At 45.2% G+C, this 21,957-nt stretch overlaps 1 protein-coding gene across 3 annotated transcripts in view; it reads left to right on the top strand.

Moving 5' to 3' along the window:
• Window positions 1–10,475: 10,475 nt before the first annotated feature.
• The window catches only part of DDI2 (DNA damage inducible 1 homolog 2), a 43,333-nt gene continuing 31,851 nt past the window's right edge, over window positions 10,476–21,957 (top strand). For all 3 annotated transcript variants that reach the window (XR_004348285.1, XM_032621445.1, XM_032621453.1), the window contains exons 1-2: window positions 10,476–10,758; window positions 20,189–20,318. Coding sequence is in view for 2 of the 3 variants with exons in the window: in XM_032621445.1 (XP_032477336.1) it covers window positions 10,621–10,758; window positions 20,189–20,318 (268 nt within the window). In the remaining variant the exon portion in view is untranslated. The remainder of the gene's footprint in view (window positions 10,759–20,188; window positions 20,319–21,957) is intronic.

Consider the following 21,957-nt stretch of genomic DNA (forward strand, 5'->3'; position numbering starts at 1 on the left):
CTGGGGAAAGAACCACTTGAAAGGATTGGAGGGAAAGGTTCTTCACTCTTATACCCGGCTGGGAATAGTGCCTATTCCCACTAGCCAGATTAGAAAAAATTCATAGTTTGGGAATTCCCCAGCAGTCCAGTGGTTAGGACTTGGCGCTTTCACTGCAGGGTCCCGGGTTCAATCCCTGGTCGGGGAATTAAGATCCCACAAGCTGCGTGGCACGGCCAAAAGAAAAAAAGAAAAATTCATAATTTATGGAGCATTGGGAAGAGTACTCATAGAGGTCTTGCCTCAGGGGGAATAATCAGCCCTAGAGTCAGCACTGCTCTCGTCCTATCTAACAACTCTTTAAAAAAGCAAGACGCAAAAAAATCAAACTAATTCCAAAGTAACTTAACAACACCCCAGAACAAACCTCAAGTTTTATAGGAATACAAACATATACAGCACTGGGAATTCCCTGGCGGTCCAGTGGTTAGGACTCTGAGCTCCCAATGCAGGGGGCCAGGGTTCGATCCCTGGTCAGGGAACGAGATCCCTCATGCTGCAACTAGTGGATTGCAGCATGAGGGATCTAGTTAAATCCCAAATAGATAAATAAATATTTTTTAAAATTTCCAAATTTAATGAAAACCATAGATCTAAGCAGCTCAATAAACCCCAAGCACAAGAAACATTAAGAAAACCACAGCACCATACCTGAATCAAAGAGCCTACTTGGGACATTCAAATCTTTTATTAATGACAACATGATTACTTTCATTAACTTTTATATATATGAAGCACCATCAATTCTATAAATCATTATGGGGACTTTCCTGGTGGCACAGTGGTTAAGAATCTGCCTGCCAATGCAGGGGACATGGGTTTGAGCCCTGGTCCAGGAAGATTCCACATGCCACGGAGCAACTACGCCTGCGTGCCACAACTACTGAAGCCTGTGAGCCTAGAGCCCATGGTCCGCAACGAGAAGCCACTGCAATGAGAAGCCCGCGCATTGCGACGAAGAGTAGCCCCCGCTCGCCGCAACTAGAGAAAGTCCGCACGCAGCAAGGAAGACCCAACACAGCCATAAATAAATAGATTAATTAATTAATTTTAAAAATCATTGTGCTAGGTTCCTGGATATCTAATTTTTCTTATTCCATTTAAAATTTCTTCTCTTTTAACCAGAGGATAAATTGGCTAGTCTTCACTGCTTAGTCTCTGTGTTCAGAACTGCACATGTGTTCTAACTTGATGAAGCTTTTAAAGAAACAAAGGACTGGGAATGCGCAGTGAGTCAGTGGGATTCAACTCCGAATATGGGTCCTCCTAGTTAAATATGTCCTTCAATGCCAGGGGAAATTTCACCTTCTCTATTTAAAAGCCTTTTTAACAACAAAAAGGCTGATAGTTTTAAGCCCTTTCTCTCAAATATTTTAAATCCTCAGAAGATCAAACTAACAAAATAACTGAAATGAGTACTGGATACAAATTCTATGTAGACTATCTGCTGTTTGTCATTCCCATCCTATGATTTTCCCTTCACATGTACAGAAAGTTCACAGATGTTAAGAAATTGTTGTTTTGGCATAAAATCAGATACAGAAAGGAGGCGTTTGTGCCATCAACTAGGAAGAGCAATTACCTAGGACGACTGCTGTTCGAGCAATGCATCAGGCCAACAGCTTCTTCTGCACTTGGGAGCTTCCTGGACACACAGAAACTCTCAGGCCCTGCTCCAGACCTGAAGACTCATAATATGCATTTTAACAGGATCCGCAAATGGTTCAACTTCGAGAAGCACTGGTGTCTGGCAAATAGTTTCTCTGATCATGTTTCCTTACGCATGAAAAAAAAAAAAAGCGAAACCTGCCCACCTTATTTCACAAGTTGATGATTAGAATGAAATAAGTGAAACCCAATCCAAGTATAAGTTAGGAACACATGAAACACCAAACTTTCTAACAAGCAGTACACACAAGTCCCAGGCACAACACAGTATTTCTGGATTAAAAATGCTGAACAGTGGGCTTCCCTAGTGGCGCAGCGGTTGAGAGTCCGCCTGCCGATGCAGGGGACACGAGTTCGTGCTCCGGTCCGGGAAGATCCCACATGCCGCGGAGCGGCTGGGCCTGTGAGCCATGGCCGCTGAGCCTGTGCGTCCGGAGCCTGTGCTCCGCAACGGGAGAGGCCACAACAGTGAGAGGCCCGCGTACCGCAAAAACCAAACAAAAATGGCTGAACAGCAAAAAGACTGGCAATGTTACTAGATATCCCAAAGACAAGGCTTTTTTAAAAAAATTGCTAAATATGTAAAAAAATTTTTTAAGTTTTTGACTTCTGGGAGTATCTTTTTTTTTTTTTAATCGAAATCTGTTATCCTTCAGTCTACAAGTACTCAAGACACAGTCGTTTCAGGAAAGCACAGCACACAGAGTTCCTATGTCTCTTTTCTGGCCAAAGCAATCAAGCCTAAGTCTTCACATAAGCCACAAGGAAGGAAACTACAGGAAGCCACGCCAGGGACTACTAACAGGCACTTGTCTCTCAGCCAGCCACTGCCTCAGTCACATCCTTGCAGGAACTAGAGTCTGAGCCGGTTCGCTAGGCTGAGGTGGCCAAGGCAGTGTGGACCGGGTCCACCCAGTGCGGCCCTGCGGCACCCCAGCCGCCGGGTTAGTCCTAAAGGAGCCGGAGCCCGCCTGATCGCAGATGCCCGGAAGCCCAGGTTCAAGCCTTGAAGGCGCAAGGGTGTGGGGGCCACCATCGCGGATTCCGCCAGGGAGAAGGCAGCAGCCGCAAAAGACCCTCCACTGGCGTGTCCAAGAGCCTGGGCCGGGTCTAAAGCTTCCACCACTACCTCCCGGGATAAAGCCAAGCAGCGCAAACTAGCGGGAGCTGGGGTCACTTAGCAACCAGGAGCCCAGAGTGCGGACGCAAGGCATTGGTCACGCGCGTCAGGTGATCGGACGCCACCGCCCACTGGGAGATTACAAAGCAGGCACGTGATGCGGCTCAGGCGAGTTTCTGCACGGCTCTGGGACGGCGGGCGTGGTGATGCGGCTGGAGGGGCGTTTCTTGGGGTTTCCGCCCTGGAGTCGTAAGAAGTCCTGGCTTTGGCTGGCCTGACCGAAGAGAAACGCAACCGGCAGTTGAGGCATTTCTGCGCCGGCTATAGCGAAGCGATGAAACGGTGCTGAATTGGGTTCAAGAGTCTAGTTTGGTCGTGCAGGAGCATTTCCTGAGAATAAGACTCGTCAGATGCTGAAATTTGCCTTCCGAAACAGAGACAGTTCTGACCAACCGGTTTAACACGAGCAAATGTTAGGATGCCAATAAGTTTCGTGACAAATACGGGGTGAATATTAGGGATATAAAGGATACTGAATTGGGCAGTATATTCAGCGCTGGCTAAAAGAGAGATACTGCATCTGGGGCAAGAGGAGTTTTTTTTGGGCGGAGGCCGGTAGAGGGACTGTCTTGCTGAAGTAGTTGTTGAAAAGGTAGAACTTACATTGTGAATTTAGAGAACTAATTCAGCTTCTCGTGAGTGAGGGGGCGGAGCCTAGTTATCCACACGTCAGTTCATGAAGTCTAGGTCCCAGCGTGCAGACCAGGATGTGTGGGCACCCTGCAACAGGCCTGTGAGGCCTGGCTAAAAAGAAAAAAAAAAAAATCGAATTTGAAAGGGATTTGAAGAGAGAACTTGGGATGGCCCAGCTCTTCTTTTTACAAACTGCCCAGGAGGTTGTTGGCAATCCTTTCATTCTAACAAATTTCCCTCTAGCAAGCAGAGGGGTTTGAAGTACTATTGGCAGGACTTCTTGGTGGTCCAATGGTTAAGACTCCGTGCTTCCACTGCAGGGTTCGATCCCTAGTCGGGGAAGTTCTGCATGACAAAAAAATAAAGTACTACTGGCATGTGCCTCGCAGCTGTCCTTGGGTCTTCTTTCACACCCCATATCCAATGCATCAACGAGTCCTATTGGCTATACCTTCAAAATGAGTTCACAATCTGACTACCTCCACTTTTCTCTACCTGCACAGCTACCACACTGGTTAGATTCCCCCATGATCTTTCACCTGAGTTATTGTAATAGCCTTCTAGCTAGTCCACTTTTGCCTTCCTCCACAAGTCAGTCAAAGTGATTCTTTTCATGTCACTTCTCTGCACAACATGCTCCAGTGGCTTCTTTTTTCAGTCAGTAAAAGCCAAGGTCCTTTCAATTACTTATCACATAATCTGGTCCGATGGGCTCCTATCCACTTCTCCTCATTCATTAATCTCCAGAAGTTCTATTCTTCATGGTGTTTCTTCAACAGGGCCAGTATCCTTCCATATTTAGTTCTTTGCACTTGCTGTTACCTGTGCTGAGCATTCTCCCCAGATGTCCACATGATTCATGCCTTCACGTCATTCATTTGCTCAGGTGTCACCTTGTAACATAGGCTTTCTCTGACCACCATGTGTAAAGTAGCAACCACTGCGTGCCCTAATTCCCCACCCCTCCCAAACACTGCTTGTTTGGTTTTTTTTCTATATAGCACTTATCACCACCTAACATATTTTATATGTTCTTTGTCTGCCACCCCCTCCTAGAACATAAACTCCATGGGGATAGGCACTTTGCCTTGTTTCCTGCTGTACCATTAGTACCTAGAACAATGTCTGGCATGCAGTAGGTGTTAATAATTGTTTGTTGAAGAAATAAATGGTCTATGCCCCATACGGTTCTACTGCTGATTATGGTGAGTGGACCAAAGTTGCTCCATGTGGCTAAAGGACTTTGAACATATCCACAGTATTGTAATGACTCTGACATTGGCAGTGCCCACTCTCAGAATGCTTTGTATCCACTTTGTATCTTTTTTTTTTTTCTTTTTTGCGCTACGCGGGCCTCTCACTGTTGTGGCCTCTCCCGTTGCGGAGCACGGGCTCCGGACGCGCAGGCTCAGAGACCATGGCTCACGGGCCTAGCTGCTCTGCGGCATGCGGGATCTTCCCGGACCGGGGCATGAACCCATGTCCCCTGCGTCGGCAGGCGGACTCTCAACCACTGCGCCACCAGGGAAGCCCAGCTGATGATTTATACCCCGTTAAAATGCAAATACCCTAAGAGAGATCATATTGAGTTTCCGCTGTCACTAGTACCTTAGTGTGAATTAGTCCAAATCCTTTCTTGAGAGCAAGTTTTGAAAAGGCAAGTGAAGAAAGTAGGAGCACATGAGAAGTAAGAGGAACAGGTGGAGAGAAAGTTCAGAAGCCAAGGAAGGAGCTTGCCAAGGACAAACTTTGGCTTATTTTGTAGTTTTGCCCAGGGCTGACTCTAATAATCAAAGTATATATTGATCTCTAGCTCCAAACTTCTGAGTAGGCCATTATGGCGCTTGAAATTACAGCCATATTTACCTGAAATGTTTTGATAGCCCAGTGAGTACAAGGTGCATCTGAAATGAGGAAGAGTTGACCTAGAATTTAGTGGGACTGAAACGCTATCAGATTTTAGGAAAGATAAGCAGGAAAGGAAGGAGGCATTGCATTATACATACGCACATGATCCCAGCCTAAGAAATAGGAAACCAAAAGAGTTTTTGTGTTAAGGTAAAATGAGAAAAATGGAGCATCATCTGCTATCAGTTGACATGCCAGGAAAAATGAGGAGAGATAGGCCTCTTTGAGCAACCAGGAGCTGATGAGGAAGTAAAGGTTTAAAGAGCAATATATATCAATACCTGCTTTAAAAAAAAAGAAAGGCAACCTCGCCAGACACCAAATTTGTCAGCACCTTGATCTTGGACTTCCCAACCTTCAGACCTATGAGAATTAAATGGTTTACTGTTAAGCGCTGACCCCACCCCCCGCAAAAAAAAAGCAGGCACAAATATCAAACAAATACTTTCAGTATTTGGGAGATTTAATTCCTATTGTGTGGAATTTTTTAAATCAACTAGGGTAGATATCTTTACTGATTTGCTCTTTTTTTTTTTTTTTTTTTTGTGGTATGTGGGCCTCTCACTGTTGTGGCCTCTCCGGTTGCAGAGCACAGGCTCCGGACGCACAGGCTCAGCGGCCACGGCTCACAGGCCCAGCCGCTCCGCGGCATGTGGGATCTTCCCGGACCGGGGCACGAACCCGTGTCCCCTGCATCGGCAGGCGGACTCTCAACCACTGCGCCACCAGGGAAGCCCTGCTCTTTTTAATACAGAAGAATTAGGCAAGAATCTCAAAGTAGACAGCAACTTTGCTGGTGGTGACCAAATGGTGAGGAAAGTCAGGGGTCTGGAGCACAGCAAGATTTCCCCACATTTAAAGTGCAGGCAGAGCATTTGTGCTCTAGTCAAATTGATGTTTTCACTCTTCAAGTTTCTTCCAGTTTGGAGAATCTGCCACTCACTAGCTGAGCGAACTTGGGTAAGTTAATTAAAATCCCCACACCTGTTTCCTTATCCATGAAATGGGAATGAATACTAATCGTTCCTATCTCTGAGGGCTTTTAGAAGGATAAAATGAGGTCTCACATTCAGCAGTGTAAAATAATGGTTAAGACTGTGGACTTGAGTTTTATTTATTTATTTATCTATTTATTTATTTATTGGCCATGCCCTGCCACTTGCGAGATCTTAGTTCCCCGACCAGGGGTCGAACCCGCACCCCCCCACCCCCCCCACCCCCCCCCCACCCCCCACACACACCCCGGCAGTAGAAGCATGGAGAGCTAACCACTGGACTGCCAGGGAAATCCCTAGACTCAAGTCAGATTGCCTGACTGGAATTCGAGCTTCCATTTGTGTGTCCTTGGGCAAGTGACTGACCCCTCTCTATGCTTCAGTTTCTTCATCGGTAAAATGGAGATAATACCTCACGGCATTGTTGTGAGGATTAAATGCCTCAACACGCAGAACATTCATGGAGGAGTGCCTGGCAAGAAGTGAGCATTGCAAATGTTAGCAATCATTTGCAAGGTTCTTGACAAACAGCAATGATCATGGAACTTCTTGGTAGCCCTGCTTGTCTAGGCCTTGTCCAACCCACCCCATCCTGACTTAGAATTAAGGACCAGAGAGGTCTGAAGCTATTTGTGGTCACAAGTAATAGAGATGCAAAGTCCATCTCTTAGAGTGGTGAGAGAGAAGTGGGAGGAGCTACCGTGAGCCAGATCACAGGAGGCAACTGATCAGAGTCCAAAGGGAGTGAGAGGCCCAAGAGGAAAGGGTCTGATTGGGAAAAAGCTGTGGGCTTATACTAGTTAGGATTCTTTTGGTTGCAAATTTTGAAAACCATAAGTCAAAATGGTTCAAGGAAAAATGTATCCACTCAAATGCCCATCAGCCACAGAAATGGATGAATTATGGTGTATTTCCCAAACAAAATACAACGAGAATGTACAAGTTATAATTACATACAACAATTTGGACAAAACCTACTTAATGTCGAGTGAAAGAAGGCAGACACAAGACTACATGCTGTGTGAGTCCACTCATATGTGGTAGAAAAACAAAATGTATCTATGCTATTAAATGTCAGGATACTGGTTACACTTGGAGGGGTTTGGGGAGGGAGAGTTAGTGATTAGAAGGAAGGCTATGGGACATCTCTCGTGGTCCAGTGGTTAAGACTTTGCGCTCCCAATGCAGGGGGCCCGGGTTCGATCCCTGGTCATGGAACTAGATCTCGCATGCTGCAACTAAAAGATCCCGCATGCCGCAACTAAAGATCTCACACACACAGCATCGAAGATCCCACGTGCCGCAACTAAGACCCAGCACGGTCAAATAAATATATATTTCAAAAGATTACTATTAATTATAGAAAGAAGGATAAGGGGGGCTTTTGAGGTACTGATAATGTTCTGAACAGGGGTGCTCAGTTTGTGAAAACTCACCGTATACACTTAAAATGCATGCACGTTTTGTGTATTATGCGCCTATATTCAGTGTACCAATTGTCGTTCTTTGTAACAAACCACCCCAAAGTTAGTCATGTAAAATAACCATTTCATTATGCTCACAGATTCTGTGGGTCAGGAATTCAGAAAGGATACAGTGGAGGCAGCTCCCTGATGTCTGGGGCCTCAGATGGGAAGACTCAAAGGCTGGAGATGATTCAACAGCTAGGGTTGAAATCAACTGGAAGTGTCTTCATTCATGTTCTAGGAAGGTTTTCCTGGTAATTGGCTTTGATCTCAGCTAGGTTGTTGCCTGAACCATCGATACATGTTATCTCCATGTAGTCTCACTGCCTGGGGTAGTTTGGGCTTCCTCACAGCATGGTTTCCAAGAGCAAGTGTTCCAAGAGAATCAGGCAGAAGCTATATTGCCTTTTATGAACTAGCCTCAGAAGTCACACAGTGACACTTATGCCAAAGTCCATCTGCCATAATTCAAATGGAGGGACATATACCCCATGTCTTAATGGGAGGAATGTCATGATTACATTATAGCGTGAATATATAAGATGGAAGATACTGCCGTGGCCATCTTTGGAAAACAAAATCATTCACACCTGGGCACCAACAGAAAAAAATGTAACACAAAAATCTGTCAGCTCGTGATTCCAAGTTCAGCTGAACCCTTGATACCATCTGGCAATTCTACATCATTTCTCTACTCAATTTGCTTCAACTTACAATGGTTATTTCAAACCTTCTCTGCTGTAGTAGGCGCTAGGTATGTCTCACCTAAAACCTGTTACAACCCCTCCCCCGCCCCACCCCCCACCCCCACCCCCCCACCCCGCACCCTGCACCCCGCACCCCATTCATACCTTTTAATGAGGTGAGAAAACCTAAACACTCACTTTTCCTGGCTTTTTTTTTTTTTTTTGCGGTACACGGGCCTCTCACTGCTGTGGCCTCTCCCCTTGCGGAGCACAGGCTCCGGACGCGCAGGCTCCGGACGCGCAGGCTCAGCGGCCATGGCTCACGGGCCCAGCCGCTCCGCGGCATGTGGGATCTTCCCGGACCGGGGCACGAACCCGTATCCCCTGCATCGACAGGCGGACTCTCAATCACTGCGCCACCAGGGAAGCCCCTTCCTGGCCTTTTCTTGCATCTGTGTGACACAGTTCTGGCCAGATGTAAGCAGAAACCTACTGGGGGACTCCTGGGCAACCTCTTGCTTGGACGAGAAAATGATGCATGGGGTGGAGGCAACCAGCTATATCATGACCTTCAGGGAAAGGCCAAAAGATTTGCCAAAATACTGTCCCTCGTATCACTGAGTCACTGAACCAATGCTGCTGTCTACCTCCAGGCTTCCTATCCCATAAGAAAAATAAACCCTCACTTGCGTAAGCCATTGGTAGGCTTTCTGTACCTGATAACAACCACTCTTCTCCACCCCGCCCCCTCCCTCCACCTTCTGTCTTTATGCTCCACAGAAAACCTTCCCTCTTCCCTTACAGAGATACATCTTCAGCTGGTCTTTCCCTTACTTTCTTGCCACCAAACCTACCTACACTTACCTGCATCCATAGCCATCCTGACCCCTCCTTCCCTCCTGTTATAATAGAAGAGGGTGTCCCTACTCCGTGGATGGGGGAGTGGGGAGTAAATGAGGAGATGCCAATCTTGTATCCATTGTATCCTCCTCTTTCCCTTTCGGTTTTCTGACTCATCCTCATGTTTTGGGCTTCTATTTCTCATCAGCTATGTGGCTTAAACAGGCCATTAAAGTAACACATATTTTATCGAGTGGATTCTAAGCTGTGCCCAATGAAAAGCACTGCAATAGGTGCTGGGGTTTGCCAGGGCTAGGAAAGAAGCAGTCCAAGTAGAGGGAAAAATATTTACGAGGCAGGGAAATGGAGCTTAGGAGGAACTGAAAGTCACAATGTGGCAGGGAGGGCGGAGTGCAGACAGGGCTCAGGAGGCAGGGCTGAAGAGCAAAGCAGGGGCCAGTGAGCAGGGGTTCGTGATTTTGGTTTTAACCCTAAATCATCAGAACAAGAAGAAAAGTAAGCTGTCTGAGCCTCAATTTCTACTTTGGAAAACATGTCTGAGAACGATCTGCTAGGTTCTCAGTCTCCTGTATCAGTTTGAGAGTTCGTTAAGGGCAAAGACCTGTATTTTTATGCATTTTTGTACCCACGTGGCTATTTGCCAACACGCGCTCAATAAATGCCTGTCGGATGAATAAATGAGATTTTGGAGTCCTCCACCGACGTCACTTACTAAATCAAGCAATTAATACTTATTCCTTTCTCCTCGTTTGTTCCCCTTTCCTCGCCCTTCCACCCTCTCCCGTCCCCAGAGCCCTGCAATCCTCTCCTACTTCCCGCCTCCCCTTCCCAGCTCCGCCCCTCCGCTGCGCCGCGAAGGCGGAGCGGGTCAGGCGGGCTTTACGGCATCGGCGTTGCGGCGGGGCGGGGCGCCGGGCGGCTGGCGCGCTTGGCGGCAGCGGTGGGAGGCAGGCAGGCCGGCCGGCAGGCAGGCAGACGAAGTTGCAGGCGGGTGGTGGCGGCTGTACTTGCTGGTGAGGGTGGGAGGGAGTGAGTCACTGAGCGTGTGTGAGGGAGGGAAGGAGCGAACGGGCGGGCGAGCGAGCAGCCCGCGCCGTCCGCCTGCAGCACCAGCCAGGCCCCGCCGCCGCCGCCGCCGCCCCGCGCCGAGGCCGGGCCGAGCCGAGCTGGGTCGGGCCCGGGCCATGCTGCTCACCGTGTACTGTGTGCGGAGGGACCTCTCCGAGGTGACCTTTTCCCTCCAGGTCGACGCCGACTTCGAGCTGCACAACTTCCGCGCGCTGTGTGAGCTCGAGTCCGGCATCCCCGCAGCCGAGAGCCAGGTACGCCGAGCGGCGAGTGGGGCCTCCCTCCGGAGCTAGCCCTCCCGCCTTGGGGCCTCACGCACTCCTTTTGCTGCTGGTGAGGAATTGGGGAGTGGAGGGGAAGCAGGATGGCCATTCCCAGCCCACCCCCGCATCCGGGAGGGAGCTGGAATCGGTGGCTGCCCCCATACGCCCCAAGCGTGGGGTGGGGTGCTGGGGGAGAGAGCGGAGAACCTGACCGCAGACGCACCCACTGCAGCCTGAGGAGCGCGTGCACTGTCGGGCGGCCCGCCCCACCTTGTGGCTCTTTGACCCCTTCTCTAATTTCTTGAGTTTGGGGTGTCGGCGTAGACCTAAGAAGAAGCCGTAGGTTTGCAAGAGTTCATGCATTCTGCTTCCCCAACCAGAAATACCAGTTTGGATCACTGTGGTAGATGGATGTTCATGTGCTTTTTTGGAGAGGGCTCCTGCCTAAGTAAACGTAATTTACCTTATGTGTAGAGATTTGCGCTCGAAGTGAAGGGAAAAGTTTGAGACTTGCACCACCTTGTTTTGAAGCCTCTGGAAATGCTCTTTTCCCTATCACATGCGTTTCTGGTTAAATTATTATTTTTTTAAAGTAATTTTATTAGTTCAACCGAAACTATTTCTGTGGTTTCTTCCCTGGTAGTAGGCCAAGATCCCTCCTCCTTTCAGGTCACAGTTCAGTTTGGGTGAGTTCAAAGCTCAGTGCTAGATGAGGATATTTGCTTAAATATGGCCTCAGTGTGATTTGGTTGTTTCATTTCCCTTGCCCTGCTGGAAAGAAATTAAGCTGCTCTTACATTTTAAGTAAGCAGAGTAATTTATTCTTAAAATGCTCTGACTCTGCCACCAGACAGATTGGGTGGCAATAACTCTGTGGCCTTCACACTGAAACATCTAAATCCTGACTTGATAAGTGGGCCTCGGAGGGCATAGTCTGAACATTAAGAAAATTATAGAAGTCGTCCAAGGCCCCAGAAGGTAAATCTTGATTTGCTACTGCAGTTATGAAATAGTTCCAAAAACTGTTGCCTCACTACAGCTTGTTCTGCGCTGTGCTACGGTAAACAAGTGTGTCAATATTTTGTTCAGAAGTGAGTATGATTTCTTTACACTTTGAACTTTAGAACCTTGGCATAAGCTGAATATCAAGAAAGAATTTATTTGGGGGCACAAGGTGTCACTCAAATAGGCATTCTGGCAAAAGGGATTTCTTGGAACTTCTGTAAAAAAAAAAGAATCCACAAAAACTCAGGAACCAGCTCCTGTCAATGAATCCCTCAGGTAGAGAGCTAGAAAAGAGCAGTTTAAGTAGGGAGGAAAAATCAACTCAGATTTTTGAAGGTGGCTTTTTCAATTGTTTCTCTTCCCTCTGGCTGTGCTTTTACCCTGGTTATAATCACCAGCTGGTAGGGGAAATAAAAAATTAAAATGTCAATTGACTTTGTTGGGCTTGGGAGAAGACAAAGATTGTGATTTCCGTATTCCTGCACTTTTTGAGATGGCTGTAGCCAAAAGAGGGTGTCAGATCGAAAGACGATTAATTGTATGGTAAGGCAGGCACTGTCCTGCCAGTGCGGAAGGTTAGCAGTACCTTACTAATTGAACGGTTAGGCTAACTCCAAATTCTCTCTTATTCATTAGGTCAGTGTTTTGGCATTCACTTCCTTCCCAAGCCAAATTAGCATATGGAAACCTGGGCTCCAGCTAGTGTTAAGCCTGTATTACATAGCCGGTAAACAGCTCCTGTTTTTCAAGTTTGTTCTGTTGGCTCCATTGTAACCTAACACAGTGTCTATTTTAGGATGTCTGGTGGTCCGTTGTCTTTCAGTTGCTTGCCCATCAAGCAGGAACAGGATCCACCCTAGACACTTGAGTCATTTCCTTTCACCAAGTCATAATAGTAAATACCATTGTAGTTTTTATGCACAAATACATGGTTTTCACTTACTTGGGGCCTCCCCCCACCCCTCCTTTACCTCCCAGGGTTCTCCCATATTACTCCTCTTCCCCTTCTTCCTCTCCAAGTTCTCCTGGTCTCTTTACCTTTACTCCTCTTACTTCCCTTCTCTGTTCTCGTCCCTTCACCTCCATTTCTGACTCCATTTCTAACGGGGATTTTTTTCCCTTGTTTTTGGCTATTCTTTTCTGTTACTGTGTGTCCAGACCACTGGTCTGCAAACTTTTTCGGTCACGTATCCCTCTGAGTAAAATGTTTTGGAACATGCATCTGTGTGATGTATATAATAAATAATATATATGAACTAATGGCGTATGCACAATATAAATGCATGTATATTACATGTATATAATAGCTGTAAACATCAATTATATACATGAAGTAATACCTTAGGTCATTATAAACAGGCACAGGATAGAATTTAAGGAAGGATAAACTAAAATGGAAATGCAGATTCTAATTATTTTCTGTTTTCTTCCTACATCCTTAAAGAACTGTGTCGCATGTCTGCCCCACATTAAGGATCACTGGTTTATAATTCAGTCTTTCAACATCAGCATCGACTGTGCATAAGGATATGCTTGGAAAGGGTGTTAATTTTTAACAGCTCTAGTCTGATTACAGTAGTTATAATGCAGTGATAACAAATTTAGAATAGGAACAATCTCCACTTGCACATGTGATTGAAGCTGGGCATGTTCCATCTCTTAACACAAGTGTGGGTTTGGAAGCCGGTCATGGCCCTGTTTGATGCTTTGATGCAGACTTGGCTAGAGGAACTTCAAACAATTATTAAGAACTTAGCTTCACTTGAAATTAATATCTTTGCATTTTTGAAAGATTGTTATAATTTACCCCTGTAGGTGGCATGTGGTTAAAAAAAAAAAAAGTGTGCAGAATGTATAAGAACTCTCAAATGAAGGCATATTTAAATACCAAATAATAACAGTAACTGTATGATCCTGGAAATGCAGCTCTGCACACAGCATGATCTATTTTGTTTAAAATAAAAACTATTCTGTTTATTTTTATTTATTTATTTGTATATTTATTTTTGGCTGCGTTGGTCTTCGTTGCTGCACACAGGCCTTCTCTAGTTGGTGGTGAGCGGGGGCTACTCTTTGTTGCGGTGCGCAGGCTTCTCATTGCAGTGGCTTCTCTTGATGAGGAGCATGGGCTCTAGGCGCTCAGGCTTCAGTAGTTGTGGCACGTGGGCTCAGTAGTTGTGGCGCACAGGCTTAGTTGCTCTGCAGCATGTGGGATCTTCCCGGACCAGGGCTCAAACCCGTGTCCTCTGCGTTGGCAGGCAGATTCTTAACCACTGCGCCACCAGGAAAGTCCCTGTAAAACACTATTTTATTTATTGTTACTATTTTTAAATAAATTTATTTATTTATTTTTGATTGTGTTGGGTCTTCGTTGCGGTGTGTGGGCTTCTCATTGCGGTGGCTTCTCTTATTCTGGAGCACGGGCTCTAGGCACGTGGGCTTCAGTAGTTGTGGCACATGGGCTCAGTAGTTGTGGCTCACGGGCTTATTTGCTCCGCGGCATGTGAGATCTTCCCAGACCAGGGCCTGAACCCGTGTCCCCTGCATTGGCAGGCAGATTCTTAACCACTGCGCCAACAGAGAAGCCCAAAACACTATTTTAAACCAGTAGAAACAGAATTTCTATTGTAGCTGGTTTTGGCATGTTTATTTTCACAGGTAATTTTCATGTATTTCTTTTCTGATAAATACCACATATTCATTATAGAAAATTTGTAGCATATAGAAAAGGAGAAAAGAACACCATTACTTATTACCTTATAACTCAGAGATAACTGCAGTTTGCTTTTTAATGTATTTTTTTCTTCTTATATAGTTACAATATATCTTTAAAACATATGGCCTGAACTGTAATAAACAATTTCATACCTTTCTTCAGTCAACACTGCATTGTCAGCATTTTCCAATAACATTTCAAATTCTTGCAGTTTATCATTTTAATGGCCACATAATATACCATCATACAGATGTACTGCAATTTATTTAACAGTTTTATTTTGCTGTGCTTTTTTTTTTTTTTTTTTTTTAAGAAGGAAAGGAGGGCTTCCCTGATGGCGCAGTGGTTAAGAATCCGCCTGCCAATGCAGGGGACACGGGTTCGAGCCCTGGTCCAGAAAGATCCCACATGCCACGGAGCAGCTAAGCCTGCACTCTGTAGAGCCCGCGAGCCACAACTCCTGAAGCCCAGGTGCCTAGAGCCCATGCTCTGCAACAAGAGAAGCCACCGCAATGAGAAGCCTGTGCACCACAACGAAGAGTAGCCCCCGCTCACTGCAACTAGAGAAAGCCCGCACGCAGCAACAAAGACCCAACACAGCCAAAAATAAATAAATGAATTAATTTTTTAAAAAACCTTTAAAAAAAAGAAGGAAAGGAGGGAGGGAGGGAGACAAGAGAGTTTGTGTTGGTCTATTTATTTATTTATTTATTTATTTAAAATTGGGCTGCATTGGGTCTTCGTTGCTGCAGGTGGACTTTCTCTAGTTGGGGCGAGTGGGGGCTACTCTTCGTTGCGGTGCGCGGGCTTCTCATTGCGGTGGCTTCTCTTGTTGTGCAGCACGGGCTCTAGGCACGTGGGCTTTAGTAGTTGTGGCACGTGGGCTCAGTAGTTGTGGTTCGGGGGCCTTAGAGCGCAGGCTCAGTAGTTGTGGCGCACGGGCTTAGTTGCTCCGCGGCATGTGGGATCTTCCCGGACCAGGACTTGAACCTATGTCCCCTGCATTGGCAGGTGGATTCTTAACCACTTTGCCTCCAGGGAAATCCCTTGCTGGGCATTTGAATTGAATTGGGGACATTTGGAAGCAGTTATGAGTAACATGTCCATGGATACCTATATACTTAAGGCTTTTTTATTTTTTTTTAAGCGGAATCTAGGATGTCCCTCAGGTTTCTGGGTTTTTTTGTTTTTAATTTTTATTTATTTATATTTATTTTTGGCTGTTTTGGGTCTTCGTTTCTGTGCGAGGGCTTTCTCTAGTTGCAGCGAGCGGGGGCCACTCTTCATCGCGGTGCGCGGGCCTCTCACTGTCGCGGCCTCTCTTGTTGTGGAGCACAAGCTCCAGATGCGCAGGCTCAGTAGTTGTGGCTCACGGGCCTAGTTGCTCCACAGCATGTGGGATCTTCCCAGACCAGGGCTCGAACCTGTGTCCCCTGCATTGGCAGGCAGATTCTCAACCACTGCACCACCAGGGAAGCCCTATACTTAAGGCTTTGTCTCCATTTCTGATTATTTCCTCAGGATAAAGTCTTAGATATGGAATTGCCAGGTCTTTTGGGAGGCTTTTAGTAACTTGTCAAGTTATCTTCCAGAAGGGTTGTAAAAGTCAAGCTGACTATTACATGGGATGGTATGTGTAGATCACTTGGCATATAGTGGGCTTTCAGCTAATGGTAGATACTGTTATGAAGCCATTCAAATGTGATTCCAAGGGTTTCGTGGCCAGTTTATGATCCTTAATGCTAGAAATGTACTGTTATGATATCTGTTGATTGATTGAAATCTCTCATTCAGAGACCAGGAAACATTTGACATCATGCCTAAAGGCTTTGGAGTTCTATTAATTAGTGGATTGTTAAATATTGGTTAAGATGAGAATTCAGTCTCTAGGGTGCCTCCTCTGGAGGAGTACTAGCAGTTGTGCCAGTTTTGGAGATTAAGACTTGTAGCAGGGCTTCCCTGGTGGCACAGTGGTCGAGAGTCCGCCTGCCGATGCAGGGGACACGGGTTCAAGCCCCGGTCTGGGAAGATCCCACATGCTGCGGAGCGGCTGGGCCCGTGAGCCATGGCCGCTGAACCTGTGCGTCCGGAGCCTGTGCTCCACAGCGGGAGAGGCCACAACAGAGGAGAGGCCCACGTACCGCAAAAAAAAGACTTGTAGCTGTATAAATTTTTCTGTTGTATGTTCTTATAACTGGCAAAACTTGAATTTTGAGCCTTATAACCTTTGAGCTGGGTATTATGAATGGTAGAAAGTATCACCAATGCCATAAACAAAACTCATTTTGTTTTGACTGGTAGAAATTTGAAACCATTGGTCTACTAGATACTCATATTAAGTTGGAAAATCATTCAGATTTATTCTGGAACTTAAGCTACAGAATAATTGTCTTAGATTCTTAAGCCTATTTTAACAACAACAACAACAAAAACCAGTTGTTTGTGGCAGTTATAATTTCAACTAAGCTACTGTTTATCTCATCTTTGTCCTTGGACTAGAATGGTATACACCTGCTGCTTTGTCAGTATGAAGAATGTTTGTTCCTTACCCACATTCTGCAGTCTAGTATTTTTAGGAGATTGGGGCAGATAGCAGTCTTCCATACTTCATGTTACATGTTGGATGGTACTGACTACCTGGATCTTACATTTTTGTTGTTAGGTCAGGCCGCCTTCTTTTTAAAAAATTATGTTGTCTGCTGAGGAAAAACTGTGTAGCTGAACAGTGATGGAATGATGTATGGCATCTGTAAAATGGGGATCCAAAAAGTGAGGGGTTGGTAGTGAGTGCTCCTTTCTTCATGTTCAGGGCAGGGGATACATTGTAGCGGTGGACAGTGTTTGATCCCCCTGGTGAGTAGAGGCCCTTAGGAGTGATAGGTGGCTTAATAGCTCTTGTAAAGGTCAAGCTAATTCACCATGCCACTTTGGACTTATATTTGGGAAAGTTGTATGTGGTACTAGGAAAGAGTATGGGCTGTAAAGTCAGGCCATTGTAGCTCCAATCCCAGTTCTCTTCTCAATAGCTATGGAGCCTCAGGTCACCTAACAGTAATTTGTTTCCCTGTACATGAAATGGGACAATTAATATCTACTTCATAAATTATTATGAGACTTAAACGAGAGGATATGAGGATTAGGTGGAAGACTGCGAGAACCTAGTAAGATGCTGGCTCCCAGTAGGAGCTCCCTCAGTGGTAGCCGTCTGCTATTTTAATATGGCTTTCCAGGTAGCATTTCCAGCCTGAAGAAAATTCAGTGATCTTGTGGATAGGAGCATTCTGATTCTCCTGAGTCTGATTTCTCGTTGTAGACAAGTAAATGTTCTCTTATAAGTACAGTTAGAGTACATTGACTGATCATGTGTCTCTAAATATACTGATAGTTGAATTTCTGACCCAGGAAAATTAAGGAGTAGGCCTTAGGCCACTGGTGCTTTCATTATGGTTGCTTCACAAAGTTGAAGCCCCCTTGTAGGAGCTGCCTGCATGGCATTTCTCTTGCATGCCTCTTTCTTGCTGCACACCTCAACCCATGACACTTGTCACTTCAGATTTGTGGTGGTTTTTAAAGCAATCCCAGAAGTTATAATATGACTCAGGTTGTATTGCAAACCATCTATGTTGATTCTGGTATACTTTTACTATGAGATGTATGCTTAAATAAGGGAGAGTGAATGGGTCGATAGAATGACAGTTGCAATCTATTGTAACAAATTTTAACTTTGCAGGTGAGGGTAGGAACTAACAATACTTTCTCTAGTCCTGTATAGAACTTAAAAAATATAATTCAGCCTACAAATTCTACAGATCATTTTTTTGTTTAACCCCAGAAGTATTTGATTTTGGAAGGAACTAAATTGAGTTTCCTATTCTATTTCTCATGTCATTGCAAATTCTGAGATCAGATATGACAGATCTTTTTTTTTTTCCAGTTTAAATCCTGTATTTTTCAGGCTCTGTGTCAGGCAGTTTTACTATGAGAGCTATGAGGACACTTGAAACATTGTAAAATGGTAGTGTAGCAGAAAGACCTGGAAGGGATAGGTGTAATGATTATCTAGCCCCAGCTGCTTGCTTGACAAATGGGAACTGTGAAGCCTGGACCAGCTGAGTGTCAGGGGCCCTGTCAGAGCCAGGACAGAACTCAAGTACCTCAGTTTGCCAGTGGCCTCGTGGAAAGTGAATTGTTGGGAAGAAAACCTTTCAAAGCCAGAGTCTGTTCTGAATGCCCCTCTACAGAGTAGGTCATGATGCGGGTTAGGTTTTGTGTTCCTTCATGGTGAAATCATAGTATGCCCTTTGTCCCTTTTCTTTCCACAGCCGGTTGTTTCATCTGTTTTTATGCTCTCAGGCTTTCTTCAGTGTTCGATTGCACATCATAAAACTGTTTTCCTTAGTAATACATCCCTGATCCTTTTTTCCATCTGTGTTTAATTGTTCTTTTTTTAATTTCTTCCACTGTTATCTTCCACTCATAAACATAAAAGTGATAAAAGTTTGGGGAAGGTCGAAGAGAAGGAAGAACTCAGGAAGCTTGTGTGTGAGACCATTTAAAAGTGGACACAGTACAGTCATGTACTGCAGGGTGACTGGAGTTAACAACACTGTATCATATATTTGAAAGTTGCTAAGAGTAGATCTTAAAAGTTCTCATCACGGGGGCTTCCCTGGTGGCGCAGTGGTTGAGAGTCCGCCTGCCGACGCAGGGGACACGGGTTTGTGCCCCGGTCCGGGAAGATCCCACATGCCGTGGTGCGGCTGGGCCCGTGAGCCATGGCCGCTGAGCCTGCGCGTCCAGAGCCTGTGCTCCGCAATGGGAGAGGCCACAGCAGTGAGAGACCCGCGTACCGGGGAAAAAAAAAAAAAAAAAAAAATTCTCATCACAAGAAGAAAAATTTATAACTATATGGGGTGATGGATGTTAACAAAACATATCATGGTAATCATTTTACAATATATACATATATCAAATCATTATGTTGTACAACTAAAACTAATACAGCGTTGTATGTCAATTATATCTCACTAAAACTTGTGGGTAGGGAGTGAACATATTATTTAATAGTATTGCAGTTATCATCCCCAGAATAAATCATACCCATTTCCCTCCCTGCTCAATATTAAATCTAAAATTGTCTACTTCCCATAGATTTATTTGTCCTTTAATTCAGCAAATACTTGGGCATTATTTATCTACCAGGCCCCTGTTCTAGGCATTTGGGATATGGTGAAAAAAGTAAAGTCCTTGTCCTCAGAGTAGCTTACATTTTAGTGGGACAGAGAGACCATAAAGAAAAAATATATAGTATGGGAGGTGAGGGTGCACTTTAAATATTAGGGAAGGACTCTGAAGAGGTAGTGTTTGATCAGAAACCTTAAAAAAGTGACCTGGGAAAGAACATTCCTCAGGTAGAGAGAACAACAAGTGAAACAGCCTTAAGGGGGAAGTTGCTGGTATTATTTGAGGAATAGCAATCATGGTATGAGATGAGGTCGTGGGGGAGCCAGGGAGCCAAATTGTTTGGGCCTAATAGTTGACGAGAAGGATTTTGGCTTTTATTCTAGGTATGATGGGAAATCACTGGAGGGTGTTGAGCAGGGAGTGACATTCTCTAATGAAGAGGAAAACTGTAGTCTTTCTGTTCTGTGCCATGTTACTTCTCGGTGCTTTATAGTATTAAATATTTTCTGGTTGCAGATTGTCTACGCTGAAAGACCTCTCACAGACAACCACAGATCACTGGCTTCTTACGGCTTAAAAGATGGCGACGTTGTGATTTTACGACAGAAGGAGAATGCAGACCCTCGCCCTTCGGTGCAGTTCCCAAGTACGGCATCTCATAATGGTTTCACAGCCCTGGCAAGCATTAGTAGATAGCGTAGTTCAGAGTTTTGGATTTGCCTTGGATTCAGACTGCCAGGGTACAGATCCCGACTCTGCCACTTGCTTGCTGGGTAACTTCGGACAAGCTAACACTCTAAGTCCATTTCCTCATCTGTAAGATGTGTGTTATAATTAACCACAACTCCTAGGGTTGATGGGAGAATAATGCATGTAAAACCTTCAGCACATAGCAAGCCGTCAGTAAATATTAGCTTCTGTTGTTATCAGTGATCATTTTATCCTTGAGAAGGACTTGAGACGCTGCATATGCCTCTGCTTCCTGGCTGACTTCTGCTGCTTTGTGTCTGGCGTTCAGTGATAGGCCTTTGCTGAACATTTTACAGTCTAGCCAGGCACTTGCACCCACATTTCAGGTCATCTCATAACTTTTGTAGGGAAGAGATACCTCTTGACAGTTTTTAAATAATACCTTCATAGCTAGTAAGTGAAGGCACAGGATTTAAAACTTGGTGCTTTTCCCGTGACACTGAGCCTTACGAACCTTAAGCGGCTGACCACCAAATCCTGGTTCTTTCCCACCATCTTTGTTAATCATGTAAAAAGAAACTTATTTATCTTAGATGCTACATCTAGAATCTGTGCATTGGGAGTTAGGAAGTGTCTGTGTCCTTGAAGTAGTGTGCAGAGTTGTGTGGGCGTCTGTGCCTTTGATGGGGAGAGGGTCATAGCTTGCTTCTGATACTCAAAGGCGTTTAGGTGTCTGGGTGATGTCCGACTCCAGTTTAGAGCACAGTGCTTCCATTCAGCCTGAAACTGGAGCTATAAGAGACCATCAAGCCCTGTTACTTTCAGATCCAGATTACATTATTCCCTTGGGGCTACTGTTAAACTTCAGAAAGGGAAGGGGTTCAAATAAGCCAATCAGTAAAGCCCAAATCTTCCTGGGGTTAATTTGGTGAAATTGTTCGTTCTGAGATTCACTGTTTCTTGTTTTTCCTGTGCTGTGCCACAGGGACAAGAGAGCCAGTAGGTGGGGGAGGGGAGGCAAGTCTGATCTATAAGGTAAACAAACAAGTTTTTCAAAATTATTCCGAAGTGAGTGGACTCTCAAGATAAGTATAACAAGGTTGAGATAAAAATTTCTCAACCCATAAGGAAGACGCACCCATATATGTTTTGCTGGTTGACCTAGATTAACTACCTCACAAAGATCATCTTATTCACTTCACTCTTTCATTGGTTCGAAGTTCATGTCCATGTACACGTACACACACACACACACACGCTGCCAGCTGAGGTCTGTTTGAAGAAAAGTGCCTACTTGAACCCATGCTAAGAGGCACAAACCTTACTCCTGAGTTTAAGCATTTCCGTTTTCTCTTTGAAGTCCAAAAGGCTTCAGGACAGCCCCAGACTTGGAGCAGGTGCAATCATCAGATACATTTTGGGGTTGAAGAAGTGTGGATTCACTCAGTCTTAGCCCATCATTCTGGTTATACCTAGGGTTTTACATTTTTTGTTTTCTTTTTCCTATTTAAAAATACAGCTCTTTTTTTTTCAATAACAGCTTTATTGAGATATCATTCACTACCATACAATTCACTCATTTAAAGGGTACAATT

The sequence above is a fragment of the Phocoena sinus genome, chromosome 1 (assembly GCF_008692025.1).
Source record: "Phocoena sinus isolate mPhoSin1 chromosome 1, mPhoSin1.pri, whole genome shotgun sequence".
NCBI classification, from domain to species: Eukaryota; Metazoa; Chordata; class Mammalia; order Artiodactyla; family Phocoenidae; genus Phocoena; species Phocoena sinus.